This window comes from Gambusia affinis, linkage group LG09 (assembly GCF_019740435.1).
Source record: "Gambusia affinis linkage group LG09, SWU_Gaff_1.0, whole genome shotgun sequence".
Classification (NCBI taxonomy): domain Eukaryota; kingdom Metazoa; phylum Chordata; class Actinopteri; order Cyprinodontiformes; family Poeciliidae; genus Gambusia; species Gambusia affinis.
Window position 1 is genome coordinate 24367956 of NC_057876.1, and position 27545 is coordinate 24395500.

General features: G+C 35.9%; 1 protein-coding gene across 1 annotated transcript in view; it reads left to right on the top strand.

Moving 5' to 3' along the window:
• Positions 1–27545, top strand: part of glra1 (glycine receptor, alpha 1) — a 118865-nt gene that overhangs the window by 57103 nt on the left and 34217 nt on the right. The window contains exons 7-8 of the mRNA XM_044127358.1: positions 17688–17755; positions 25052–25275. Coding sequence (XP_043983293.1) covers positions 17688–17755; positions 25052–25275 — 292 coding nt within the window. The remainder of the gene's footprint in view (positions 1–17687; positions 17756–25051; positions 25276–27545) is intronic.

A 27545-nucleotide genomic window follows, 5' to 3' on the forward strand; every position in this document is an offset into this window, starting at 1 on the left:
CCAGTTTTTTCAGACTGGATGTGCTGCATGTGTGTTTGTAACCAAATAAGGAGAAGTGAAATTGCTTTACATCATGATAAACTTTCAGTTTAAGGAAAAAGAATCTAATTTACAAACTTTTAAACTGATTAAACTCATAAAGTATTGATGTGAATCTATTTCTTTCATGAGTTATTCATTTTTATATTAAAAGAAAAAAAAAAACCCTCCCAGTTTGATTAAAAGCTCTATTTAACTTTCAGTAACAGAAAGTGACTTTAATTCAAAATGAGCTCCAAGTTGTAAATCCTAGTGCTATCCACGCTTTATCATCTAAAGTTCAGAAAAATATTGCAAAAGAAACTCATTAGGAAATGTCAATAGAAAATTAAAATCATTTGATTAAAATCAGAGAAGTCCACAGACTCTTGAGGAAAACTCAATTTCTTTTAGCAATAGTGGCTGGCAATCCATCAAGGTTTTCCCTCTGCCTGTGACAGCTGCAATGGGATCCGGGCCCCCTACAACCCTGAGCAGGACAAACCTGGAATGGAAAATGCAATGAATAAATTAATTATTTCCTTCTAAACAAAAATGAAAAATGATGTAAAAATACAACCTTGTTTTGCCAACAGAATAATAGGAAGTTGGTCATTTAAAGAATGTTGTATGTACAAAACTGTGTTTGTTTCTCCCATAATCTCTGACTGGTGTCTGTTCCTCTTTGGATGATTAAAGGCATCTGACTAACAGGAGTATTCACACCACAGCACTAAATCACTTGCTGATTTATTGAGCAGCTGACCACAACACAAACAAACACACGCCCTCAAATGGACCATCTGCACAAGCATACAGTGTGGAATACAAACAGTTTCCATACCAGAGACACGAGCTGAAGTCAAACAGAGGAAGAAATCTGAGCAGCTTGAACACACACCGCTTGTACCTGGACTTTTAAATCTCTGGTGCGAACATTCCTGCACACTCTTGACACATCACTGCCTCTCAGTAATCCACTGGTAAAAAGCTGTGGTCACCTCATGTCCGTCATTGAGTTGCCACAACAGACCCGTTATTGATTTTTGTCTCAGTGCTGTCTGGCAACTGCCAGCCTGTCATGTCCACCCGTCAGTCAAATCCCGGCCAGGACACAGATAATGGCTTCTTAATAATTAACTTGAAATATACTTACTAGTCTCCTTATCATTATGAAATGGATACACTTTAGTTTCTAGTGTTTTTGCAGGTGCAGCAATTTCACCCACTGTTACCTGGTGAGGCAGAGCTTAACTTTGCGTCTGCTTGGCTCTCCTCTCCTCAAAAACAAAATAAACCAATCATGGGGAAAAAACTCTGAGATGCTGATGTCTTCCCAATAAATAAATAAACGACTGAAAGCTTAGTTCAAGCTTCAGGGCCAACGGGTTTTATGAAATTGGAGAAGTCTTTTCTGTAATTTGGTTGATTGGAGGCACAAGGATACGATGATGACTCAAAAACTGGAGAGGAAGCTAGCCAGCTAGTCGTAGCCAGCCGTGTCTTCTAACTCTTAAACATTTAAATAAATTATTAGAAGGTGCTATGAAGGTTCTTATTGCTCTGTGTCTTGAATCAGATTTTCCTTTGGTACAGATTTGGGAAAATCTGTACCAAATTGGAATCAGATGAAACAAAAAATGAAAAAAATTGTTTCATTTTTTTTTCGGGGAAAAATTTAACAATCTTTATTCATCTCTAGTAAAGCAGTGGAATGTGGAATTTGGGAAAAAAAAAAAAAGCAGATTTTATAAAACATTTTCAAATGTGGAATTGTTGATGGGTTTTTGATATTGATCTGCAGAAAATCTAAGTGCACTTGGACTGAAGGTCACAAATTTATGACCAAACATTCCCTTTGAAGAGAGCAGATTTGTTTCACCAACTATATCACAAGTTGTCTAGATCCTGAAGAGACAAATCCACTCCACATCACACTACATGCTTGACTGTCAGTAAGATGTTCTTTTTTTAGGAATTATGTTGATTTATTTCCACATTATTGGGAAGAGAAGCTTCTAAAAAGTTCCACACTTGTGTCTTCAGTCTATTTTTCCCAAAACTCTTGAGGATCATCAAGATGTTCTTAGGTAAATGTTAGATGAGCTCCTGTGTTTGCTTTGATCAAACAGAAACCGTTTTTACATGGCAAGGTTCCAAAAACATTTTTCATTGTGCATTGGATAAAATTGGCTTCACAAATCCACAAATGTTTCCTATTTGTGGATTGGAAACACAAATAGGAATGGGACTTTGTCCATTTTCTGACCCAGAGGCATTTTTAATAACCTTAGGACACATAGAGAGCACTAACCTGAAGCACGTAATCTGTGTCTTTATTTGCTGTTTCACAATGAGCAGATTTTGCCGAATGATCTAAAGAGGTGCAGCAGCACAGACAGAACATGGATATGGTCTGCCATTGTCGATGTGTTGTGTGTGGGTGAAAGTGAGAGCACTGGCACAAGATGGCGTGACTGACACATTCGTTTCCAACTGTTTTTAGTTTGAGATTACAGGGAGATGATTTGTATTGCAGTTCTAAAAGGTGTGGCTTGTTTTTGACTGGTCAAAATGCTTTTACCTTACAAACCAGAGGCCAAAATGTGACAAAACATCAGCTTCTTTTACTGTTCTGGTGTTATTGTGTAAACAGAGTCTTACTTTTGGAACTCTTTCATGAATGCAGGTTTTTGTATTCATGGTAAAATAAAGAGTAATTTTGGTCAGCCGGCCACATCCGTTCCATGTTTTTTCCAGGTGTGTTTTTTCATGGCTCTCACTGTTGTTCATAGGAGTCAAGGATTTAAAAAAATATTTATTCTTGTTATATGAGTCTGAAATTAAATTTTTTTTTTATACTTCAATATTTCACATAATCAAACAAGTACTTCTACTTAAGTAGATACCAATTTTACTGTTGTTTGAGGTTTATTGGCATCCAGCCTGCAAGTAATCTGTTTTCAGATTTCAGATCTATTCATATCCCAAATTGGGAAATTAATGTTGCAGCAAGTATAAAAACTTAAAGACAAAGTATCAAAGATTAAAAAATAAGGAACAGCTAAAAATACCAAAAGGACATGAAATACAAATCAATTCATAAAGGGAAGAATTCGGCAGTGTATTTCATTATTGACCGACGGTTGCTACACTAGATCAGGTGCAAGTCCTCCTACAGTGTCCTGCATTAAAAAGAGATATTGCTGAAGGAACAAAGGACTCCTTGTACCTCTTCCTTTTTATACAAGGAAGTCTGAGCCTGAAGCCAGAAGGTAGAAACTGGAACTCAGCATGTAAAGGATGAGAATATCAGCAATAATGGCTTTAGTTTTCCTAATGATTGGATTTTTACACAGTTCTGTAAGTGAGCATTGTTTAACCCCTAAGATCTTATTGCTAGTATGTATTACTCTTCTAAGGGCATTTTTGGTCTAATACTAAGATTTCCAAACCAACAGAGGAGGGAAAAGGTCAACACAGATTCAATGTATGATCTATAAAATAGGATCTTCATTGACTTATCAACTTGAAACTTTGTGAGCCTCCTTAGACAAAATAATCTTTGCTGGCCCTTTTTTTTGTAGGTTTTATGAATGGCAGGTAAATTTCAACTTATTATCCAAAATAGTCCCAAGATATTTGTAGTTTTCTACTGTCTCCACTGACTGACCTTTAATTACTGTTTGATTTCTGTTATGGGGTTTCTGTCTAAAATCAATGCACACGTCCTTCATTTTTATTTGCATTTTTCAGGAATGTGCTCAATTAATTGCAAATTAAGATTCACAACATGGACTAGATCCATTATATTTTTAGGCAGTCGCTGATTTCCACATTTTTGAGTCGTTTTTTTAGCTTGCTCAGATCATTAGGTTCATTAATAACCAAACCTAGCCTACAGTGGAATTATGTTTATGACCACAAAGCTTTAGATTACATTTAATGACAGTTTTATGAATTGCCGTGGGACAGTGTAGGTGTATAATAGGGATAAATAAACAGAGGAGTCTGGGAGAGAAAGCTCATATGCACGCAGGCACACATTCCTGGCAAAAACACACACAGAAATATTCTCAGTGCAGACAGGGTACACAGAGTTTCATGGAGAAACGGAAAATGCTGGCAGGCATGAATGCCAATTTTAAGTAAATATGCATAGAAACACACACGCACCCGCACACGCACACACACCCATACACACAGAGAGAGCCTCAGGTGTTTCCTGACCAAGCTGCCATCCATCCATCCATCTCTCCATCCTCTCCTCTTTCTGCCTTCCTCCCACTTTGAATACATTTCATCCCATAATGAAACCTGAACACCCTCTGGCTGCAAGAGAGAATATGAATGAGAAGGGAAGGCAGAGTTACAAGAGACAGGAAAAAAAGGGACAAAAAAAGAGAGGAGAAAGAAGCATTATTGCAAAAAGACACGAAGAGGGAGGAAAGCACATCATAATGGCATTTCTACTACTTCACTAGGGAACAAGATGAAGTTTTTTCCTAAAGTTCACTCAGTGGAAGTAGTGATGATGGATGGCTGAATATGACGGGTGGAGAAACAACTATTCTTCATCTCCCCAATCCAATTAAAGTGCGACAGGGAGTGGTTTTCCTTTGCTGCTCATCAGCTGCAGTGTTTACCAGCTTGTTTTAAGGAAAAGGAGATTCTGTTCGAAGAGCCAGGCACTTTCAGTTTTTATGCATGGAAAAAAATAGGAACTCTCTGTGGAAATGAAGAGAGATGCAGTGAAAAGAGAGGTAACAAAATCTGCATTATAGAAAGTTCCAGACAGCACTTTTACAACTGGTCAACTTACTTTTACAGCAAACAGAGAAAGAAAATCAAGTCTTGTTGAAATATTGTTTAAATGTGACATCAGGAGTCAGACTGGACTTTGATAGTTGGCAGCTTTTCAGCATTTTCATGCATCCTGGAGGCTTATTTTTCTCTACACTGTCATCATTTTTGCAGAGAGCCAAAGTAATAAATATTGTTTTAAACCCAGGGATGCATGATATATCAGCTATGTGGTTTATTTCTTATTTATATTTAAAAAAAAATAGTGGGTTGGGAATTATAGCAGCAATAATAGTGTTGGATATCAAAATAAGCCACATTTTGATATTGGTGCTTTTTTAAATAAACTCATGATTTCAAGCTTTTTTTTAAAAAACTACCCTTGGCTAAGGTTTTCTGTTTTTTTTTTTTCCTTCTCAGGTTTTAGAAATCCTAAAATTAATAATGGGCAATAATTAATAATCATCTCCTTCAGATATTGAGACTGAAGGAAACACAAAAAGACTAATGTTTCATTGTCATTGCCCAGCAACTTTGGTGGAGTGTTTGACTTCGCAACTTAACCAGCCAGAGTGTTTCTCAACACCAATTCACAACAAATTCAATCTCAAAGGAAATTACAAGACAACATGTTCAGATTCATGGAAACCCATTTGTTTGAAGTTCAATTTAAATCAGTCTAATTTATCCCAACAGTTGTTCATTAAATGCCCACTAGTAAAAAGTTATCTGTGTAAAAAGGTCCAGCTGGTTGCAGTGAGTCATTCACTTTGCAGCCATCCTTCATCCTCAGCAAGCCTCTCTGACAGAAGAGAGCCATGATTTCCTTTTAGCAACAACAATCCTCCAAACCTCCAGCAGAACCAGGCTTTGTGTGAATTATGATGCATGGTTCATATACCGTGACCCGCTGACCCTCTTCCCTCTTTAATATTAAAAAGTACAACTACCTCAGACATAATTTAACATAAGAAATGATTTTGTTGCTTTAATGACAGCATTAATAAATAAAAACTTGATAATAGTCAATGGTTGTGCTAAATGTTCTTTGCAACAACAAAAGCAACACAGTCAGCAGGCATCATTTGGTTAAAAATCAATAAAAAATAAGTTTTTTATTTTTTATGAACCCATAAAAAAATGAAAATTACTACATAAATGTATCTATATGACAGAAAAAAAGCTAGCGCCACAGTTCCTTTAACAAGGTACTCCAAGTTTTTATTAAAAGTTAATAGGAAAATGGCATAGCTAAAATAAACTTTACTCTCACATTCATATCTGAATGCTGATGTTAAGAAACTCTACACTCTCTTACGAACTAACTTAACCTAAGCTTGGATGAAGGTCCTCAGCAAAATACTTTAATTAATTGTCTACCTGAGCTGCTTGAATTCTGATTGGATGACAATTATTTTCTGTTGCTTTTCTAAATAAATTTAGATATGTTTAGTGCACAGATAAGACAATCACAAATTAATTATTAGTTTGTTTCCGGATCTGAAAGCCTCTCTGGGCTCAGAGTGCTCCTCGTCACACCACATCGGCATAAAACTAATGGAAAGGAAGATTAATAGAAAGGAAGTCCCAACTTCTCAGTAAATGTTCTGTATCAGCTATTGAATTACTTAATATTCAAACTAAATTAGGGGTTTTCACTGATTGTAATCCCAAATATATCACTCTTGGTGTAATGAATCTGAAAATTCTAGTTTAGCAACACTCATAAAACAAAGCCAGTTATTTTCATTAAATATAGTCCAAGATATTTTAGGACTTTATGTTTAACATATCGACTGATTACTTCTAAATATTTGGACATAGAATAAAAACTTTTAATCCATAATTTTAGCAGTTTAGAATATATTCAGCTAAAATGTTGTTAAAAACCTGGAGCTGAACGTGAATAAAAACAGTTACAAAATTTATAAAATATCCAGTAATCTTAAAAGAACCTCAAGAATTTTTTCTCTAAAATCTAGTTTCATGACATTTGGCTATTTTTTTCAAACCTGAGCCAAAAAAACTTTTAGGAATGTAAAACTTTCAGCGTTTGATAAAATGTTAATTATTTCACTGTTTCACCCTCATGTCAGAAGTTTTTTTTTTTTTTCCCACATGGATCTGGTATTTTGCTCCAATGTTCATGCATGGTTGATAATAAAAAAATTATCACCTCCACTGGACATCATGACAAAACAGCAAAAGGAATAGAAAAATATAAAATAACCCCCTGGTTTTGTCTTTTTATACATTTTCAAAATCTTTCTTCCTCAGCCATGTTTGTTCTTCTGTGAGCATGTGTAGGGAATATATATTAGTTCAATAAAAGTAAAACTACCTTCCCCAAACCATATATGCTACACCTTATAAATATTTAATGTCTTACAGCCATTGTAAAAGTTTTTGCTGAGGGCAGCTCAGTTGCAAAAGAGGCAGTCCGATGTAATTTAGCTTCTTATTCATTTAATTTGTAGCTTTTGACTTTTCTTTTTCCTCCTCTGCTTTCTTCTCCTTTGCTTAACTCATTTGTTGAAGGCAATAAATTCAACTTCAGCTCTCTGGGCATGAGTGCCACTTAGAGAAGCTTAAATTGGGTGTCAGGAGACATACAGAAAGCAACAATTTCTCGAAATATCTATGTTTTACAACCCACTGAAGACACGATAATGGAACCCACTCCACCACACCACCTACACTCCTGAAAACACGAGGTGTGTTTGATTTCTGCTGCTTCATTAGTTCCATTCGGTGGTTTGGGTTTGCCGCAGTGACGAGTTAGTGTAAAATGAAGATGTCAGCACAAAAAGCTGTTTTGTTGACCAGTTAATTGGTCCCCGAATACGGCGCGCGGATGATGAGGGGATCGGAGGATGTGGGTTTGGATGAGCCTCTGGGGACAGATCTGTCGCCAGCAATAAATACATCTGAGTTTAGAATTGGTGCAGTGGTGGAAGGACCGTTTCAGCTCTGACATCAAGTTGATGAAACATAAACAGTATGTGTGCTGTGTTGTTAGCAAAGAGCTTAATAGTACAAAAAGTACAGATGTACAGATAAAAGTTCTGGAGCATTTATGTCTTCACATTCTCTCTCTGGGTTGATTTTAGCTTCACTGTAACGTTTTTTCACATCAAGATTACGTTCTCATATCATAAGAAACCAACCCAGCTTTTGTTGCCCAAACATGACTTATATCTGTTTAAACAGCCATATTTCCATCTTTTCATTCTTTATCACAGCAGTCATGATATATGTTTTTTTTTTATTTATGACACGGTTTGATATTTGTTAGAGGTTCTTTGGTTGTGACCACAGAGTACCAAATAAAACTCACCACAATATGGGTGGCTCATTCTATTGCACAAGTTATGTTGGTTATTATTGTTTTATGTCTGATTTTTCCTATTTTTACTTATGCTTATTATCTTAATGTGCATTACTTTAACAATTTGTTGTTTATAAGTCTGATTTATAAATAATTCAATTGGTTTGAATATCACGTCTAATGTCAAGTCAGTCTTGGTTACATAAAAGATTAGAAGCCACAGATCCATTTTTGTTAATGTTTGTTTTTACATTTTTCACAGATTCAACCATTGTAGCTGATAAATGAACCCTTTGGTCCAGCTTGAATTGATGCAAAGTTTGCCTTCTTTCATCATGCGCTATTTCCACAAACTACTTACATAAAATTAAATATAGTAGTTTATTTCTGTCCTTAACATAATTCATTGGTTGACAATAGTGTAGAGATACTGAAAAGGTAATTAGTAAGTACCTGAAGACTGTTTAGCTGAATGCTAACCTCAGATGGATGCTCCCAGTTACTGCTGGGAACTATTGACTCCGGTATTTTAAAATTGAGATGCTCCAAAATGCAAAAAACAAATGTCCTGCAAGATGTAATCACATAAGTTGCATGGGTTATCAGCTGGCCTGAGGAATCACCACTGCACCAACCAACGCCCCCTGCTGTTTTTCCCACCTGCCGTATAATTCTAACATATGGCATTTGGTAGAGATGGAATAACCTGCAGGGAAGTGAATGCATTAATCCAAAACGCAGCCCAGTATCAGGAGTGTAGTCACAAACAGAAAGCATTAATATGAAACAGAGACAAGACAAGTATTTGAGGGTTTTGTCAAAAAAAAACTAATTTCTGGTTGTGTTGATGAAGAGATAACAGTAAAACTGTCCCAGGGCCTCAAATCATGTCCCCGGGGACAGCTCAAGGATTGTCTCTTCAGGAATCACACTGAGGATAAAATCTTCACTACAGGGGAAAAAAACCTCACTGTTCTCCTACACTACACATAATCCATTAAAAAATTCAGCCTTCCTTTGTCTGAGCATCTCTGTTGAAAACCGTCTGAGGATTGAAACAACAAGCAGTGAAAAGAAAAGAGTCATTAAGGAAAGAAAAGCTTTTATTTATTCACTGATATACAGTCTTTTAAAGCATAAACACAGATAAATAAGACTATGGAGATAGTCAAATGGGACATGAATGAGTTTATTTATAATAATTCCTAATGTAAAGATTTAATAAAAGATTGCTACTATTTTTAAGATTTTGAATTCCTGGTTGGTCTAGGATTGTTTTAAAACATTATGTAATAAGACCACAAGAAACTTCAACCTTTTATTTATATTTTTAAGCATAAAATAATATATGCAAATGGAAATAAATACAGTGTATGAGAAAACAGTCATTGGAATTTGGCCATACAGACACATTTGTTTGGACTCCAGGGTAAGATGTATAAAAAGCTTAAAATTCATCGCATTGCTGCAGCGTAATCTCATCCTGTCACATTTAGAAAAGTACAAACTTTAACATGAGTTCAGTGGGAAATAAATAAAGAAATATTTACATTTTAAAGAATAATCTCTGCCAAGCTTGCAGGGCAGAAATTACTCATCTATATTTACCAAGTTTAGAGCATAAAAAGAGATATTTCACTCATTCCTTTTTATAAAATCTCTCTCTGTCATGTGTCCTTCCTTCTGTTCCCTTCTTTTTAGTTTATTTCTAATAATTTCTGGGCTCATTTGGTCATATGGGTTGGTAATTATTCCAGTGAAAGACCAATTGATGACCAAATTTCATACAAATTTCACCAGAGTTTTACTTCGTGTTTTTTGTTTGTTAAAAGAATTATTTTCTTATACAGATTTTTCCCCAGAACAAATATACCTAAATAATGTAAATTTTTCCCTTAATATTTCAATTTGAGACTATATTGCTGCAACAAGAGTTTATAGATTTTTACACACGTCAACCAGGGATCAATAATTGTACATTTCTATGTTTCCAACAGTGTTAATAAAAACATCAAACTCTTGTTCAAAAACTTAGGACAACCAAATCAGCATAGAAAACATTAAATCAACTGCAAACATTTTAGAATAAAACATTTAATTTTATGATATGCATGTTTTTGTTATTTTTTTTCTATCATAAATTCTCTCTGTGGGACGCCTACAGGGTATTTTTCATAAGACGCATTTGTACATATTATTCCCAGGGCTTTTGTATATAGATATTGCATTGAGGAAAATCCCAGACCCACCTGGCGCCAGCGAGCTCAGGGGCCGTTTACAGCGACTCTGCGGTAAAAGTGGCTTCGGTGGATGTTGTTAGCAGAAGTGCCGAGCCGAGCCGTTTGTTTCATCCTGCTTTACTGCTGTTGTCACTTGTTTTTAATGAAAGTGGAGCTCAGCTGAAGAAGAAGAAGAAGAATTCAAGAATTTAGGGGAATTTATTCGCTAGCAGGACGAGCTTTGATTGTTCTGCCCATTGTGAGGTGTGTGTGTGTGGATGTGTGTGTGAGTGTGTTAGTTACAGGACATTTGATTTAAAATAGCCTGAGACCTGTTCACCTCACATTGATCAGATACATTTATTTGTGACGTTGATGTTAAGAACCACACAACTACTTTTGTTTCCATTTGGTTGAATGTTCTCGAAAAGCCTTAGATGGTGGATGTTACATTTGTTGGATTGAAGTAAAGAAAAGCATAAATGTGTGTGTAACAGGCTAAATCATATCAGCTGCAGAAGGTGAAAAAGTAACGAGGCATGTAAAAAGCATGGATGTGCATGAAACAGTGTGTTTACTGTATGCCTCAGGGCATCTCCACATCTGTATGTGCTTGCAGAATGTGTGTCTCTGTAGTCACATTTATTATGTGAGTCTGCTTATTGATGGAGCCGGTGTGATCCTCACACATTGAAAAGTATTCATGCCCCTAGAAATTTTTACAAATTTTGTCACTTCACTACCACCGAACGTAATGAACCAACACACACCAGTGCACAATGATGAAGTCGAAAGAAGAAAGACTAACAGTTTAATTTTCTCTCAGAAACCTCCCCAAAAACTGAGAGTTCATGACTATTTATTCTATCAGCGGATTCTCTCTTGCAGGTAGATTGTATTTACCTACTTACAAATTGCAGTTACGGACTTTTTATGTTTTCTCTATCACATAAATTTTCTCTTAAAACATTAAAGTTTGTGGCATAAATGTGAAAAATCATAAAAAGTTCAATGGTTATGAAAACTTCTAATGGTTTAAATATTATGTGCTCACAGTACATGCAATATGTCTTTACTTTCAAACAAGAATGTCTGGTGACTGTTAGTTGCAAGCACTTGTAGTTACAAAGTAAAACCTAGTAGGACCTTTTGGGGTTATGTACAAAAAGTCAAAAAGATGCCAATGTTTTTGTCCCTCCACCAACTGGATGCAAACACACATCGTGGTTTTATTCTAAGTTAAACTCTACTCCCCAGACAGTGACTGTCCAATCATAACTCAGCAACATTAAATTAGAAAGGCAGGTCTGTCAAGCTTCACTTTCCCCCAAATGCACAATTGGTGTGCGCTGAGCCTGGGATAATGACCCTCCGCAAGAATGGACGAATGAAATTCCATCAGAGATTGAGCTTTTTATCTAACACACAGAGTTGGTATTTTTCAGGCTTGCAAAAGCTGATTTATGAGTTTTTTGCAATAAAAGACCCACAACTTTAGGGGAGCAATTAAAAACATCAATGGAGATTTCAATGTAAAAAAATCTATTCGATTGTAAAGTTAATCATATAACATGCAGATGTAAAGATTTGTATCACACATTTTCCATTTATTGCTTCAGCTTAGTTAATTAAATAACACTGTTTATTCATATGAGTCATTTTGTAAATGGTAAACAGATTAAGTCTATATTTATATATTTCTAGTCGAACTGAATCATTGCACTAGAATCACATCTTACGGGGTGGCATTTGTAAAATCACTCAGTCAAAAATTAGCAGCAATGATTTGGGTTATTTAGCTTTTCAAAGAGGGAAAAGTGGGTTTTCTTTTCTCAGTTATATTTTCACCATGTTTTCCAATCCATTGTAAATTTTGCAGTTCCAAACTAAATATTTAATTTGGAAGCTAATTATTTTCTTTACCAACTAAAAGTCTATATTTAACTCTGAACCAGCTACAAAATTACTAAATATTTAGCTAGTATGCATTTATAATGGTTTATTCTTTATTTTAATATTCAGTGTAGGACAAAAAATGAGGAGAGAAAACAATGATAAAGATGTGACATGAAACGATTCAAAAGCTGGAGTTTTTAAAGACCTAGTTTTTAATTTTGGTTGTTCATTTCCAGTCATATTTAGCTGGTAAACTAAATATTTCACTATCGAAATAAAAACATTACCTATTATTTAAAGGTATTTGCACAAAGTCTGAGCTTGTTGACTATGTATAAAAGTGAAAACAATGTAAAAACTATTCTTACACTGATGTGTTCAGAAAATGAGTGTTCTGTTTTTTTTTGTGTTTTTTTTTTTTTACTTTAACATGATGTTAATGTGTTGTTTGACCTGGTATGAAAATGTAAGGTTTTTTTATGACAAAAAAGTAATCTAAGCAATTTACAATTTACAGATTTACGAGGAAAGTTGTTGCAAATCATGGACTCTGAACTACGTCATTATCAGACGTTTTTAGACCACAAATATGTTTATCCCACAAAAATGCATCAGACTCAAAAAACAAGCTTCTCTGCATTATCATTTGTGACACATATGAAAAAACATAAACTTAGTGTGCAAATCCAAGTGAATGAAATCTGTGTTTCATTCAAACCGGGTGTTATGTAATAAAGGATCATGGAAGCACAGACGTGTTCGTCAGCTCACACACTCTGAGGCTAACATAAGAGCAGAGCTACAGAAGCCTGTGACTCACTGCCAGCTTGTCCTCCATGACAGTTAATGAGCTGTGTCTGCTTTCTCTTTCTGTCTTTTTCTGCTGCATCCCATCTTCTGTTTTATTGAAAAAGCTATAAAACAGAGTGAATCTCTCTCCTTCTGCCCTTTACTTGATCGGTATTAAATGAACTCTTGTGGCAGAAAATAAGAAGATGCGTTTTAAGCTTCCCCTCATCTCTTGTTGTAGTTTTTGTTTTGCATCATGCACTTCAACAAACGTCAAGGAAAGACAAATCATGACGTCGCTCTACTCACCTCCCTCCTGCCGCAGAGTGAAAGGACCTTGATGAAGGGATTTTGAACAAAGCCAGGGTGCGAGGGACTTGAGTTAGGCCTGCAGAGCCCTTCTGAGAGAAAACACTCTGATAATGTAATAACAGGTGGTTTCATGGATAAACACTCAGACATATCAGAGATTTTACTCACCAGGTTTGTGCAGGCTTCATACATCAGACAGACACAGTCAGGTGCCTCAGCAGGGGATGTTATTTATCTGAAGTCCATTTGTCTTGAAGTGTATTTACTCCCATTCTGTTTCTCTTTTCAGTCGGTCAAATTTGTGGGGTGGTTGAAATTTCATCGGAGTAAAGGGTCGATTTTCTGTCAGAAACTAAGTTTGTATAAACTGTAATTCACTGTTGATGTTGTAATTTTGGATTTGTGGAAAAAGAAGTAGAAAACAATTTACAAATATGCAATGCAAAGATGCACTTGCTCTACAAATTAAATTAGTTCACAATCAATTTCAGGCCAAATGCTTTCTGTCCTTAATGCTTGAGTCAGTTTCAAAATATCTTTTTAGTGTAATCACATTTACTTAAAAATAACTGCAGTTTCAAACAAATTCTTTACAAATGTAATTTTGAACCAATTCAAAAAAATAAGTGCAATTCAAGTCTATAGTTCATTTTGAATTTGGTTTCTTCCTAATACATAAAGGGAAGTTTAAGATAATTCAATAAACAATTGTCATTTTGTTCATATTTTCTACCTACTCACTTTAATTACATTCAGTCAGTTTTGTGTTGCGTAAACATTTTGCTCAACAAGTTTCTGTTGCACAACTTGAAACAAACTCTGTGAATTTCATTTCATCTTGCTTCAATTCATCTCTGTAACTTTATCATTATACCATCTCACTATCATGTAAGTAATATCTGCTTTCTAATTGGATGCTGTACATATAACTCACATGAAGAATGAATGCCTCAGGCAAACTTTAATGATTTATTTCCTCTTTTAACCATACTTCTAAAACCTACTCCATGCCTTAACCAGAGTTGTGTTTCTGTCTGTGTGTGTGTGTGTGTGCCTGTGAATGACTCTGACATGATATTTCTCCCCCTTGGCCTCGAGCGTTCGACTGACTGTGACAGGAAGAGTAATTGGCCATCAAAATAATCCAGACCCCTTCCTTCATTCGCAGCCAGCCCCCGGCAAGTGGAATTAGACATTGCGTTGAGTCAGGGACGTTAAACACAAACTCTGTGTCCATGTTTTGCAAGTGTGTGTGTGTGGGTGCGTGTTTGCAAGAGGCATAGTCTGACCTTAAGTTACATCATCGTGTATCAGAGGATGACAGTGATGCAGCCTGTTCACTCATTAAACATTAAATTTTGTCATGCAAAGCCACATTTTTACCTCACAAGGTATAAAATAAATATAAAGCACATCAATGTGAAGACAAGCTGGCAAAGTTGTATCTCTCCTTGCTATTCACACTTAGATACATTATATCAGCTGAATAGACTGTTATACATCACTTTTGATTTAAAAACTACTCAATGTCTCATTAGTAGATTAAACAAGTCTTCTTTTAGGAGAATGGTGCATGATCAGGATTTTATATAGTCTTTGTTTATGCAAACAATTTAGGTTGGTAATGTTGTTTAGCAGAAAAACTTCTGTGGCTTTTACAACATAGTTTGTGGCTTTCTAAACTGTTTTCTCTTTTCAGATCTGTGAAAGTGACACTTAAAGCAAAGTCATTTTCCAGACATGCTGACATGTTATAGAGTAAAACCCAAAGACTTCTGAAACAATGCAACCATATCACATAGATGCAGGAGTTTACTTCCCAGGAGACTGAGATCCTGCATCATACTAAGCACACACAGCAACAGTGTAGCTCCTCTTTGACCAGATGGCATCTGGAATTGTTTTTGTCAGCTCCAAGAAAGCAAATCACCATTTTTTAGGAAAAAGTTAACAGAGTTTTAATGGCACCAAATTATCAGTGTTTAAAACTACAGGAACCACTAAAGCAATCTGGAAACTCTTTGAAACAGAAGTGCACATTAAAACTATGGTTGCAAGCTGTAACCGTTTGTTAAATCTGATTTCTGTGTATTCCTTCACTTTGAAAGTAAATAACTGCAACAGATTTTCCTTATTTTAGATTTTTGCATGGATGAATTTACACCTCTACAGTCATGTTGATTGTTTTTGCATCTTATTTTGTTATCTTTTCTAAAGTTAAAAGAGACGCTTGCTGTCAGTCCAGTGCCTATAGATTAGGAAGTAGAAAGAAATAACAGAGTAAAAGAGCAGAGAAACATTCAAGTCCTATTTAGGCAAAAGAGAAGAAAACAGGGGTTGTTAATGGTACAAATTAAACATTCTACCCTTAAAAAACAAAAAAACCCTTTGTACATTTATTTCTAAACTTTAAGTATTGACTGTACCATGTTTGTTTTGTTGATTGCTGACAAAAAACCTGGAATCAAACACATTTGATAAGAGAAGGGGAATGAATTATAACGCTGATAGTTCAAAACCGAAATAAAATAAGACATAAACGATTATGTAGAGTAATAGAAAGAACCCTGAGATTCATACCAACTGTCTTCATCTTGTAGTGAAACAACATCACTGCTCTTTGTTCCTATTGTCACTTTTATGTTTTACCTTAACCTGCTGAAACAGAATTCGTAAAAAGCTATTATAATGTTCAAATTGTAATATTAAAGATAATTTTCAACATGAAACAGTTTAATGTTTTATGTTGAACTGCTGGTTTTCAGTCTTCTGTTAAAGTTTTCTTAGGGAAATGTGAAAAACCAAACCTCTGCTAAGAAAATGATTATATAAAATCTGCCATATGAAAATCTGTTGTTCATTGGTTTTATCTTTAAAATGATGAGTGATCAGTTTTGCTATCTTAAGCTTGGTATTAAAACTGAACAGTAATATTTCTTTGGAGTCAACCTCCATGTTCCTCTCTGCAGCTCTGGTCCACCAGGTAATCCTGTTTGTGTTTGTTCAACTTGGAAATCCAATGATTCAGTGAAGTGTGTTGATTTTCTGCTTACCGTCACTGTAACTCGCTCATCTGTAAACTACCTTTAGAGTCTCATTTGATCTCTGAGAGAAGAAAGTAACTGAACTATTTTTGAACCGACACTGTTTTCGAACAGTTGTAGTTTCACATTTTGTTTGAAACTTATTTTGTCGCCAGTAGTTTCCCTATTTGTTCTGAAGTGTTTACAAGTCACCCAGCTCTCAGCAGGCAAATGTTTTGATGTTGTCAGGCCTGTTTGGAGGTTTTGACTTGTTCATTCAGCCATTATTTGAGTCTGCTCTTATAATGTCAGACAGCTACTTTAGTTTTGTTTACTTCCTGCAGTCTGTTGTCAACTGACCTCCGCTTTTATCATTGATGCTGTCTCTGTTTATGATCACACATGAATGTTTTTCTTAAAGAGACATCTTCACACCTCAACACCAGAAGGCAAACATACACTGAAGAGAATAAAATCTGCTGTGCAGAAAAAAATAAACCAAATGAAATGAATTAATAAAATATACATGTACACTTGCAGGCCATTTTATTAGGTACTACCTACTATCTACCTCTATTTGCATTTAAGCAAGTTGTCAGAAATGTTCCTCTGAGATTTTTGGTCTGTGTTGCTTGTATGTTTTCAGTACTGCAGCAACAGAGGTTATTTCTGCAAATAATCTAGTAGGATAACAAATGTGTGAGGTTTTTAAAGTACAGGAAATACTGCAATCAACTTTTCTAATCAATTGAAACTGATTAATTGAATCATGTTTATCTGTTTGAAGACATACACAGCAAAATGTTAAGTGTTCTTGCTTTTTGGTCTTGAAGAAATTTGTTACTTTTTCTATTATTTTGAGTCAAACTTCAATCTTCACTTCTAACCTCTTGTTTTGTTTTTGGTACATTTTTTTGAGGCACTGTGCTTCACTTTAAAACAATCAAATGTTTCATGACTAAATCATTATTTTATTTTCCTTTCATTTTCAAATTTCAGTCAGAATAATATACTTAAGTTTTAAAACCATTTCCAAAATTGTTACAAATCAACTCAGGGCATTAAAATGTGGGAGAAAAATGAACAGTGGCTCTGTGCTGAACTGAACCTCCTGGTTTTCTTATGATCATCAGTATAAATGATACCTAATAAAGACCAAAGCAAAGCCCTCTTAATGGCTTGTTCAATGATTATTCTCCAAATGAACATTTGTGTAGAGAAAAACAATCAACTAATACATATAAACCTGCATTTAGTCTCACTTCTTATTTTCTTTTTCACTTTGTGTCATTTCTGCAGGTCCCCCTGTCAACGTAACCTGCAACATTTTTATCAACAGTTTTGGCTCCATTGCTGAAACAACAATGGTAAGCTTATTTATTATCACTTCCACTTAGCAACACAGCCTTAAAGCAAAGATTTTCAAACTTGTCACTGGTGTCTGTGTGTGGATTTGGATGCTTAGGCCCGTAATGGAGACAGTCACATCTCACCAGAGCCTCGTCTCAGCTCTGGTAATTTTCACTTGAAAAATGAAGTTAATTAAAATGAAGGCTGTGTTGATATTCAGTGCATCCGAGGTTGCATTTTTACAACATTTTGAAAAATTAAAAGGCTTCTGACCCCTCAGTGTTTGGATGTTTCCCCGCCTCACTGGGCCCACATTTCATTTCATTTGAACGAGCGCATCACTGCCGCCACCATTAGCATAACAACGCAGCGACTGCAGAGCTGGCGTGTCTTTTTACAAGCAATGAAGGGAAAATTTACACCAGTTCATTACACAGGAAATCCATTAGTATAAATATAACAGAAGCATCAACGTTCACTGAGCAACAAGGCTCAGAGCAGATATGCTGTGTGTGTTGGTTTGCAAATACAAGCCACTGTCACCCGCCTGAATCCTGAGAAATTTCTACACTTTTCCAATGAAAGCAGTAAATCTTTCAGCTGAATAAACGCTCTGCAGGGATTCTGAGCTCGTGACAACTCCTTCTCCGTTCACATAAATTTTGGGGTTCTAGTTCTGTCAGGTTGGATTAACACAGAAATATTCAAAGAATCTCTTTAAAATTTAACTCAATTTAATTTAGCTTATGCACAAAGTGCCAAATTGCAACAGATGTCAATTCAAGGCTCTTTGCAGACAAGACCCATTCCTATGCAGGTAGGTTTAATGTAATTGTGTAAATATTGAGTTAGGTTCATAACAGTCTACATTCAAATAGTCACATATTCATAAAACTCCTGTTGACAGTTGGTTTGACAGTAAGATTAGGAATTACACAGGCTTTTGTCATTTTCTCTCCTATCATCAACAAAGTCCTCATGCCTTTTGCTGATCTTAGTCAAAAAGATGGATATTAAGCAGGTACAATAAATATAAAAAAGAAAGTAAAATAAGTGTCTAGAAATATTGTTGTAAAGCAGAGTTTTAATGCATATCACATGGAAGAGTATGTATATATGCTATTATATATTGCATTCGAGTAGTCCCTTGATATTGCTAGAAAATCTGGAGCAACAGAGATGAAGTGTTGCACAAATGAAAGACAAGCAACAGCAGAACAGAATTTATGTGAAAAAATACTTTTGATTCAGAGATCAGCAGCACTTTTACCACACGTTCTTTTAAATATACCTTCAGATCTTGTCTCAGATTGAAACTTAGCAGCCATCTTTAAGAAAGGAGGTTAAAAATCTATAAAAGCCTTTTAAATGCTGAAATTATTTATAGCCATAATTGTACATCACAAGCAACAATTGCAAACTGAATCCACTATTCAGTTTGAGTGATAATATCTGTCCATCTAAAAGTGATTTGCTTGTTAGCTGTTCTGACTGGCTGCCAACCACTGAACCACTGGTAATGCAGCCTCTTTCTTTCCCTTATCACCTGTTCAAAAAGCACTTTTTGAAATATGCATCCTTGAATTTCTGCGCTTTGGGAAATTTTAAATATATCAGGACCCTAAACACACACAGAAGCTAAAGAGAGACGGGAATGGTTTTGGAAGCATTGATTTGTTCATGGAAGATATCGGCAAATGAGCTACAGATAAAAACATTCAAAGCAAACTGGAGACTGGCTTTTAAAATGATAACCTTTGATCATCTTTCTAAACTCCCACGCTAAACCAGAGTTTGGCCTGAAGCTGAAGGCCAGTTTAAGTAGAAACTGCAGTGTAAAAACTGTCCTCTTAACATTGGTCCTCTCAGAGTTAAAGGACACACACGCGGCGGTGCTGCCGGTGAAGAACAGTGATCGATGGATTCAGTAGAATAGCGCAGTGCTTGTTGAAGTACCGACGCAACACGGCTTCATTTCTGCTTCAGCACTCCCACTGCTTCTTCACTCTGTCTCATCCTTCTTCTTCCACCTCTTCTGCTTTCTTCTCCCCATTCAAACATCATGTGTGTGTTACGACTCTTTATGTGGAGAACATCAAACATCCCTGTGTGTTTAATTTACAAAAAGATAAAAAAAAAAAAAAAACTTGGACATTTTTGTAGAACAAAACATTTTGGAAATACTGTAAAATAATAAAAATGTTGCAGTAAAAGGAATGCAAAGCTCATATTAAACCAATAATTGTTTGAATTCATCAAAAAATAGATTTTTAGGACTAATTTACTGTGGCATTAACAATAAGACATGTTTGAAGTCCAGACGTTAAAATATATTTAGCATTACCAAATATTTTTAAATGCCATCTACCTTCAAAAAGTAAGAAGCTTTACACAACATTTTATTAAAAATCAGCGAATATAAAATTTTAACATGGAATAAGATTTATAACTGTTCCAAGCAAGCATATGGAAATAAATATGTTTTTATTTGTTATTTTGTTAATATATTTTCTTATTTAAATCTTGAGATTTTTATTTGCTATTATTAATTGATAAAAAATAAAACAAAAAAAATAAAATATCTGTAATCAAACAATCATAAAACTTTAAGCCCAAAATGTAACTATATTATGTTTTCTTTTCTTGTATGTCTGCAAAATCAAGAACATTTTATATGTTTTTTTTAGAGATTATAAAAAAATCTTAACATGAAAAAAACCTAAAGGTGCAAAAAATATACAAACTATAAATCACACAATTAAATAAAATAAATCATGAACTTGGATAATGGTAGCTTTGTTGTCACAAACGTTGAACCCAAACTGATAATTTCATTAAGAGATTATTACCTGTAGGTAATAATCCAGGTTAACTGTGTCAGTGTTTACTGAATGACCAGGCTTCTCATTTATTAAAATCCCATAGTGATCCAGAGAAAAGTTTGCTCTGTAAATTTACTTGACATCCTACTGTGCAAACTGTGGCTCCATCTGAGGCCAAACAGAAAAAAAAGGCAAATTTCTGCCTCGCTGTCGTACCTGAGCAGATGTGCTACCATAATGTGCGAAGCTCCATATCCTCCTCTTCCTACCTGAGCAGACTCCAGGAAGCCGGCAGGATGTTATGACAGGCGTGGAATTAGAATATGGCTGCAGATTTTTCTGCAGTTGTTGTTGTCGAAGGAAGCACACGGAAAAGAAGAAGAGGAGGATTGTAGTCCTTCATGCGTGGTTTACTGCCTGAGTTTAATGCATGCTGAAATGAGTTTGGTATTGTGTAAGTACAGCAATTCTTCTGCTAATGGCTCTGCAGCAGCATTCCAATGGGGGATAATTTTACTATGTATTTTAACAGTCCAATGGCCTTATGTCACATCCTTAGATGGACGCGTTTAATACAGATCTGCCTCAGTGTCAATAACATTTTTAATAACCCGATTACTCAAATGAGTCATCAGCTCTGTCTAAAGCCAAACTCCAGCATGAAATCAGCCATTTTTCACTAATATTACTTTCCCCTCATTAGAATGCCAAATTACTTTTTGCTCATTTGAATTTTGGAGTGGAGCGCCATTCGTTTCCTGACTTCTAGCCAACGTGTTTACTGTTCATCCATCTGCAGCCATGACAGGCCTCTGATCTATGAGGCTCCAAACAGAGCCGAACATGTGCAATGTGTTGACCAGCGGGTGAGAATAGAGATTTCATTGTATGGAAAAGTACAGCAGCATACTTTTCCAGCATAGACTTGATACTGTTAGGTTCTGAAAAATAATGCAGGTCGGATCTGCAAATTTTGCCACTTAGTCACTGATGCTGCTAAAGCTGCTCTATCAAGCTGAAAAGTTACTAGTTCTGAATATTTCAAGTGTACTAAGATATTTGCACTAGAAACTTGACAAAAATACTTAGCAAGATTCTGTGATTTACCATATCTGGTATTTCTTCCCTTCTTTTTGTTGATCGAACACATTCAGTGACATTCCAATGAAACATGCAAAATGTTGTGGTTGTAACATAACAAAATGTGAAAAAGTTCAAGAACAGTGAAATCTGTAGTAAGGTTCTGTGTTTCTCTACTTTCTTTGAAGACTAAGAATATTTTTTGTTGTTGTTTCGAGTGACTCTATTGCTGCCATTTCTACTTAGCTATTTTTTCCTGAGCTGAAATCAAACTGCAGGCATCTTAGTGACTGATGATGCTGAAATAAGCTCACAGCTCTCCTTCGTTCTTCCCTCCATCAGTACACACTCCTCATCTCTGCAGTGTCTTAGGTTATTTGTCACTTTCTCAAGCAGAAAAAAAGGTGACTCATTCAGAAAAGGTCGAGCTCATTTGTTTCATGTGAGATATTTGGTGTAATAAACAGTGATAAACAGAGAAGGAGCCTGGCCGAGGCTGTTGCGGCGCACACATGTTCAGCTCAGCGGCTGATTGCTTCTTGAAATGCCACCTGCTGGGGCTGCTGGCGTGGCCGTACCTAGTCGCTGCGATGGCTTTTTTCTGCTACGCCACACAGCTTAATGACAGCCCAAGCAGCCAGGCTCCATATTCCGAGAATAATTGACAATTAGAGAGATCGAGGGGCAAACTGAATGCCAATTCCACACAGAGGAGACCTGGACTCTTTTTGTGAAACAGAGAATGAAGAATGGAGGGTTATACAATAAAGCTCTGAGGGAACCACAGTTAATATGCTATAGCTGGATCGACTGCCCTGCACACATACAAAACAAAGAGACAAAGAAAGGAAATAAAATACAAAGTAAAAACCTTTACCGTATGTCTTCTGAGGCAGTAGCCGAAGTGATCTCATAAAGGATAAAGAGGTGCTTTACTGCAGGCATTATAAACGTCCGATCCTATTCCAGCTCTGGTTCTAAGCCTCCAAACAAATCTTTAATCGAATGTTGGATTAATAAAAAATGACATGAAGTAACAGCTGGCGCATTGATCAAAGGCCTAATGCAGTTAAAATTTCTGCATGCAGGAAAATGTAAAAATCGATCCATTCAGAGGGGAAAGTCAAACATTTCTCTCCCTCCACCACAGATCCTCTGGGTGATCCAGAGGCATTTCCAGAACAGAGCCGCTTGTTTGTCCTGCGATTCTCCAGAATAAACGTCTCTGTTTCTTCACAGTCTGGAGCTCTAAGTAGTTCAATAGCATTTAGATCCTTGTAATCAAGGGAACTGGAACAAATGTATCAGAATTTGTAAAAAGCTAACCATGACAAAGTGGCTAAAGGAAATATGTACTGTTTTGATGCATTGTGGTCATTTCATAGTGGACAATCCTATATTATTTGACTCCACTGAGCCACTCGTCATACTGCCACCTAAAGGATGGGGGGTGAAAGTTCAACTGAAAATTCTGAGCAATTCAAGATGATCTTGACAGACTTTAGAGTTTGATGTCCTCAGAAAATATTATGACACTGTTTGTGTCAGTAAAACTAGTTTATGGCAAATGTTTCTGATGTAAAATATATTTATTAGACTAATTTTCAAGCTTTTCTGTTAAAATTTTTTTTGCAAATTCTTTAAATTTATAGATCTGAAGTGCAGCAAATGTTATGGATACCGGCAGCTAGTTGTAAAATTAGGTACACATAGCTTGTGTAAAAACTTTATTGTTTCCTCATTGTGATATTTTAAAATGATCTTCATCAATTTTTAAGTTCTTTCAGACTTTTGCTTTGGACTCTGGCTGCTTTCTGCTAATTTTCATTTCAGTACCTTTATAATCCACTGACCAAGAGCTCTTTGTAAGATTACAGAAAGTTCAGACTGCTTGGAACAAAAGTGTACAAAGACTTTGCATGACAAAAATAAAAATAAAACATGTGCAAGCTTAAATAGCCGGAGGTGCTTTCATCCATAATTCCTAACTTTTATAGTTGACTATTTCAGTAACACAAACATGTATCATCTTATCTAAAACTTTGCTTGACATTTATCGCCCTACCGTAGAAGAAACCAGCCTCTTTTTCTGATTCATCTAACCCTCAACGTGTTGTCACAGTCTTATCTCCCTGTCTGTGTTTGGAAGACTAAAGAAGCAGCAGCTCTGTGACCTTCAGTGCCAGGACTCACATCCATCTGCTTGTCTGCTGTGTATGCCTCTATTTCTGTCAGCCACCTTATTTTTGGTTCAGCCTCCCGTAACTGCTTTCTAACCAAAGCAGAGACGCACAACGTCGTCAGTATTTCTTTTGTTGTTTCGCCAATTAAGATCAAGAAGGCAGCAGAAGGGAAAGAAGCTTATAAAATGGTCATGCGATGATGTATTTTATTGGGAAACTATTCCTGTTGCAGCCCTAAGTGATACACCTCAGTGATCAGTGAAATATCAAACATATATGGATGAACACCCATGAGTGCCTCCTCATCCAGGCGTGAAATCCTGCCCATCACTCTGTCGCTCCAACGTTTGGTTCCTGTCGATGCCGTATTCCATGTGGAGCTGTGGCATCTTGAGTCAGCAGTGCAATGACCTATAAGAAGCTGTTTTTCCCCTCTTTTTCCCTCGTCGTCTCCTGTTCTGGTTTTATAGAGAACATCTCCCTGTGGATGCATTTACAACCTTCTTTTCAAGGGTGTGTGCTTTGTAACTTTTGGCAAAATTAAATTTTTCTGCCAAATCAATTTCTTCTGAGAATGTTGATCTTGTAGCAGACGGGAGGATATTATGTTGTGTTATTTATGCCCATTTTGTCTTTCTTTCATCTGATATTTTTCTTGCATCCTTACAGATATTGTTTTCTAGATCCTTCTTTTAAATGCAGCAACTTCACAAGTATCACAAGAGAAATCGCCACATACTTCCAAAAATATTTCCAACTACGCTTTAGATGTGAATAAGTTACTATAAATAGTTTTGCTAAGAAATATTTTATGCAAATAATGAATAAAATTGCATTTCATGTAAGCTGAAAAACAACATTTGACAGAATAGCTGTTTTCCAGTTTAAGATAAACAACACAAACCAGAGCTCAGACTAAACTCAAGGTGGAAGATCAACGTTTTAGGATTAGAACCATTATCAGAGCAAAGTGGATAATGTTGTAGCCCTACAGCAACAGCGTACTGCCTTCAAATCTAATTTGCACATTCTTCACATTTTGCTGCCAGTTTTGTCAGGGTACTCCAGTCCTTGAAGATCCACAAACATGAGCAGTTATTTTAAATTGTCCTTGGGTGTGGATGTCACATCGGTTTTTCATAAATTACAGCTTTTCTTACCCATAAACCAGTTTTTCCTCCCTCTCTTTAACCATTTGATGTCCATCATCTTTTCCTTCTGCTTGCAGGACTACAGAGTGAACATTTTCCTGAGGCAGCAGTGGAACGACCCCAGGCTGGCTTACAGCGAGTATCCCGACGACTCGCTGGATCTCGACCCCTCCATGTTGGACTCCATCTGGAAACCTGACTTGTTCTTTGCCAATGAGAAGGGGGCCAACTTTCACGAGGTCACTACAGACAACAAGCTCCTACGCATCTCTAAAAATGGCAACGTGCTCTACAGCATACGGTCAGTGGAGGACGTACCTGGTGCTTCAGATGTTAAATCCCATCCTTTTATTTATGTCATGGTTTTTTATTAGGATTCTAACCCTGCAGAGTGAGTGAAGGCCATGCAAGGCATGACTGTTTGCCTGTTTCCAGCTATTTTACGTAATCGTAAAAACAATCGCACAGTTTGCTATTATTGTTACCCGCTACGACATGCTGGGTGGAAGAATCAGGAGCTGCTGGAAAAAATAAAACAAAGCTGGTCTGGTAGAAAAACCGAACCGTTACCACAAAAGTTAATTTTGGCAGTGATGTCATGTCAGATTAATAAGCTTTAATCTGACAGAAAAAATGTTTCCCTCTTAAAAATGTTTCATTTCAGCATTTAGCGCAAAATGATAAAGTCTCTGCCACATTTCAATTGATTTGACCAAGACTGAAAAACTCCAAGCGTAACCAATAAAACTGAAGTTATAACTTGAACAGATATCGGTATATTTTCTGACAAAACAAGCTAATAAATACAGAAACCCACCGCTACAGAATCCAGGGCATCCTGTCCTGTCCAAAATGGCGTACAAAGCTAGCAGCCCAATTCCATTCTTTGCATTTTTGGTTTCATATTCCTCCACGGGCTTGATCCTTCCATGACGCTGATCGCATTGTGGGACTGTTTTGTGCTGGGCCGAAGACATTTTCGGTCTATAATTATCTGCAGAACTCATAAATGAAATTATATCAGGTCATAAAAGGCATTAAGCTGCACCCTGGGACTTATGCGTTTCTCTGCGGCAATATCTAATAGACTGCTGATGGTGAACTATTTCTCCATCATATTTTCAAGGTTATCTTGGTCTTATTTTTGTTTATTCTTTCGCTCTTATTCATTATTTCAGAATCTCCGACAGTCAAACTGTAGCATGTATCTCTGAGCTTAAACTATTCAAAATCAGGAGGCTGTTTAATGTAAACCAGAAAAACATTATATTATTTTGGCATTTGTCACACACAGCGACCAGTTTTTATTTATTTGATCAATTATGATTCCTGTAAAATGTATGCGCTACAACCCAGTTGCTATAGCAACATAACAGGATAAGTAATGCAAGCATTTGGGGTGTTCTAGATATATTTTGTGTTAAAAATATCCCACTAAAAATGTAAACGTCATAAAATCTGAAGTATGGGGGCTGCTAATTTATAAATGCTGTTTTAAAGCATTTTGCATTATCGATGGTTCTTTAACTCTGACATGCACGTCTGAAAGATGCTCTAAATGCTAGGAATAGGAGTTACACACTTTGTTTTAAATTTGGCAAAGTAAAAGTAAAGTGAAAAATGTTAATTATGATGTTTGAAAGTTGCTGATTTTGATCAATTTAGCCAAGAATATCCAGATTTTGTAGTACAATTTTGATTTTATGTGAAATTATGTGTAAGTTTTTTAAAGGGTGGAAGAAAATTGCTGAGCATACGAGTTAATGTGTGTTATAGTAAAAATGAAGAAATTGTGAAACAACTTAAAGTTGGTTCTACTGGGAAATAAACTCAGCTTTCCATTATTTCCAGCATTTGTTTAATTTTTCTTGTGGCAATTAAAGACTTTGTTTGTAAACATCTTAAAATTGATTAATGTTATGTGACTTTTTTAAAATCCTCAAAGAGAAGGATGTATTTTGATTTATCAAAGCCATTTAGATGTTCAATAGTAATTTGTTGACATTTGCTTAATTGGACTTTTTCAACTTTACTAATAATTTTACCATATTAAAAAATGTTCAGTTTTAGACCATTACTGTTTTTTTCCTGTGGTTTTTTGGGTCCTAAAGTTCAGTTTTCCACTTTTCCTGCCGGTTTTATTCCCATGTCTGCTTGTTTTTTTACTGTGGTCTATTTGGATCTTAACTTTTTAAATTTAAATCCACCAAACTTATCAGAAAGTTTAGAATGGTTGTCTAAAAAATATATGATCAGATCTGTTGTTGTACTAGGAGGTTAAATTGGTTAAGTTTGATTGGAAACTTCTGTTTTTTAATTTTTTTAAATGAGCAATGAGCATTGAGGGAAACCAAGAAATCTAATTCTCTTGCGATAATTTAATCAGAAGTGATTGGAAAAAAGGTTTGATCCCCTGGGATAGATGGTTTTACTGGAACTTTTTGTCTTATTTGGTTTTTTCCTCTCTCTTCGTTTCCGTGTGGCTTCCTGTCTAAGCCTCTAAGAGTTACAGCCTCCTTCAGCCAACAAACCTTTCAGCCTGTCGGTGTTTCCTCCTACTAGCTTTTACTG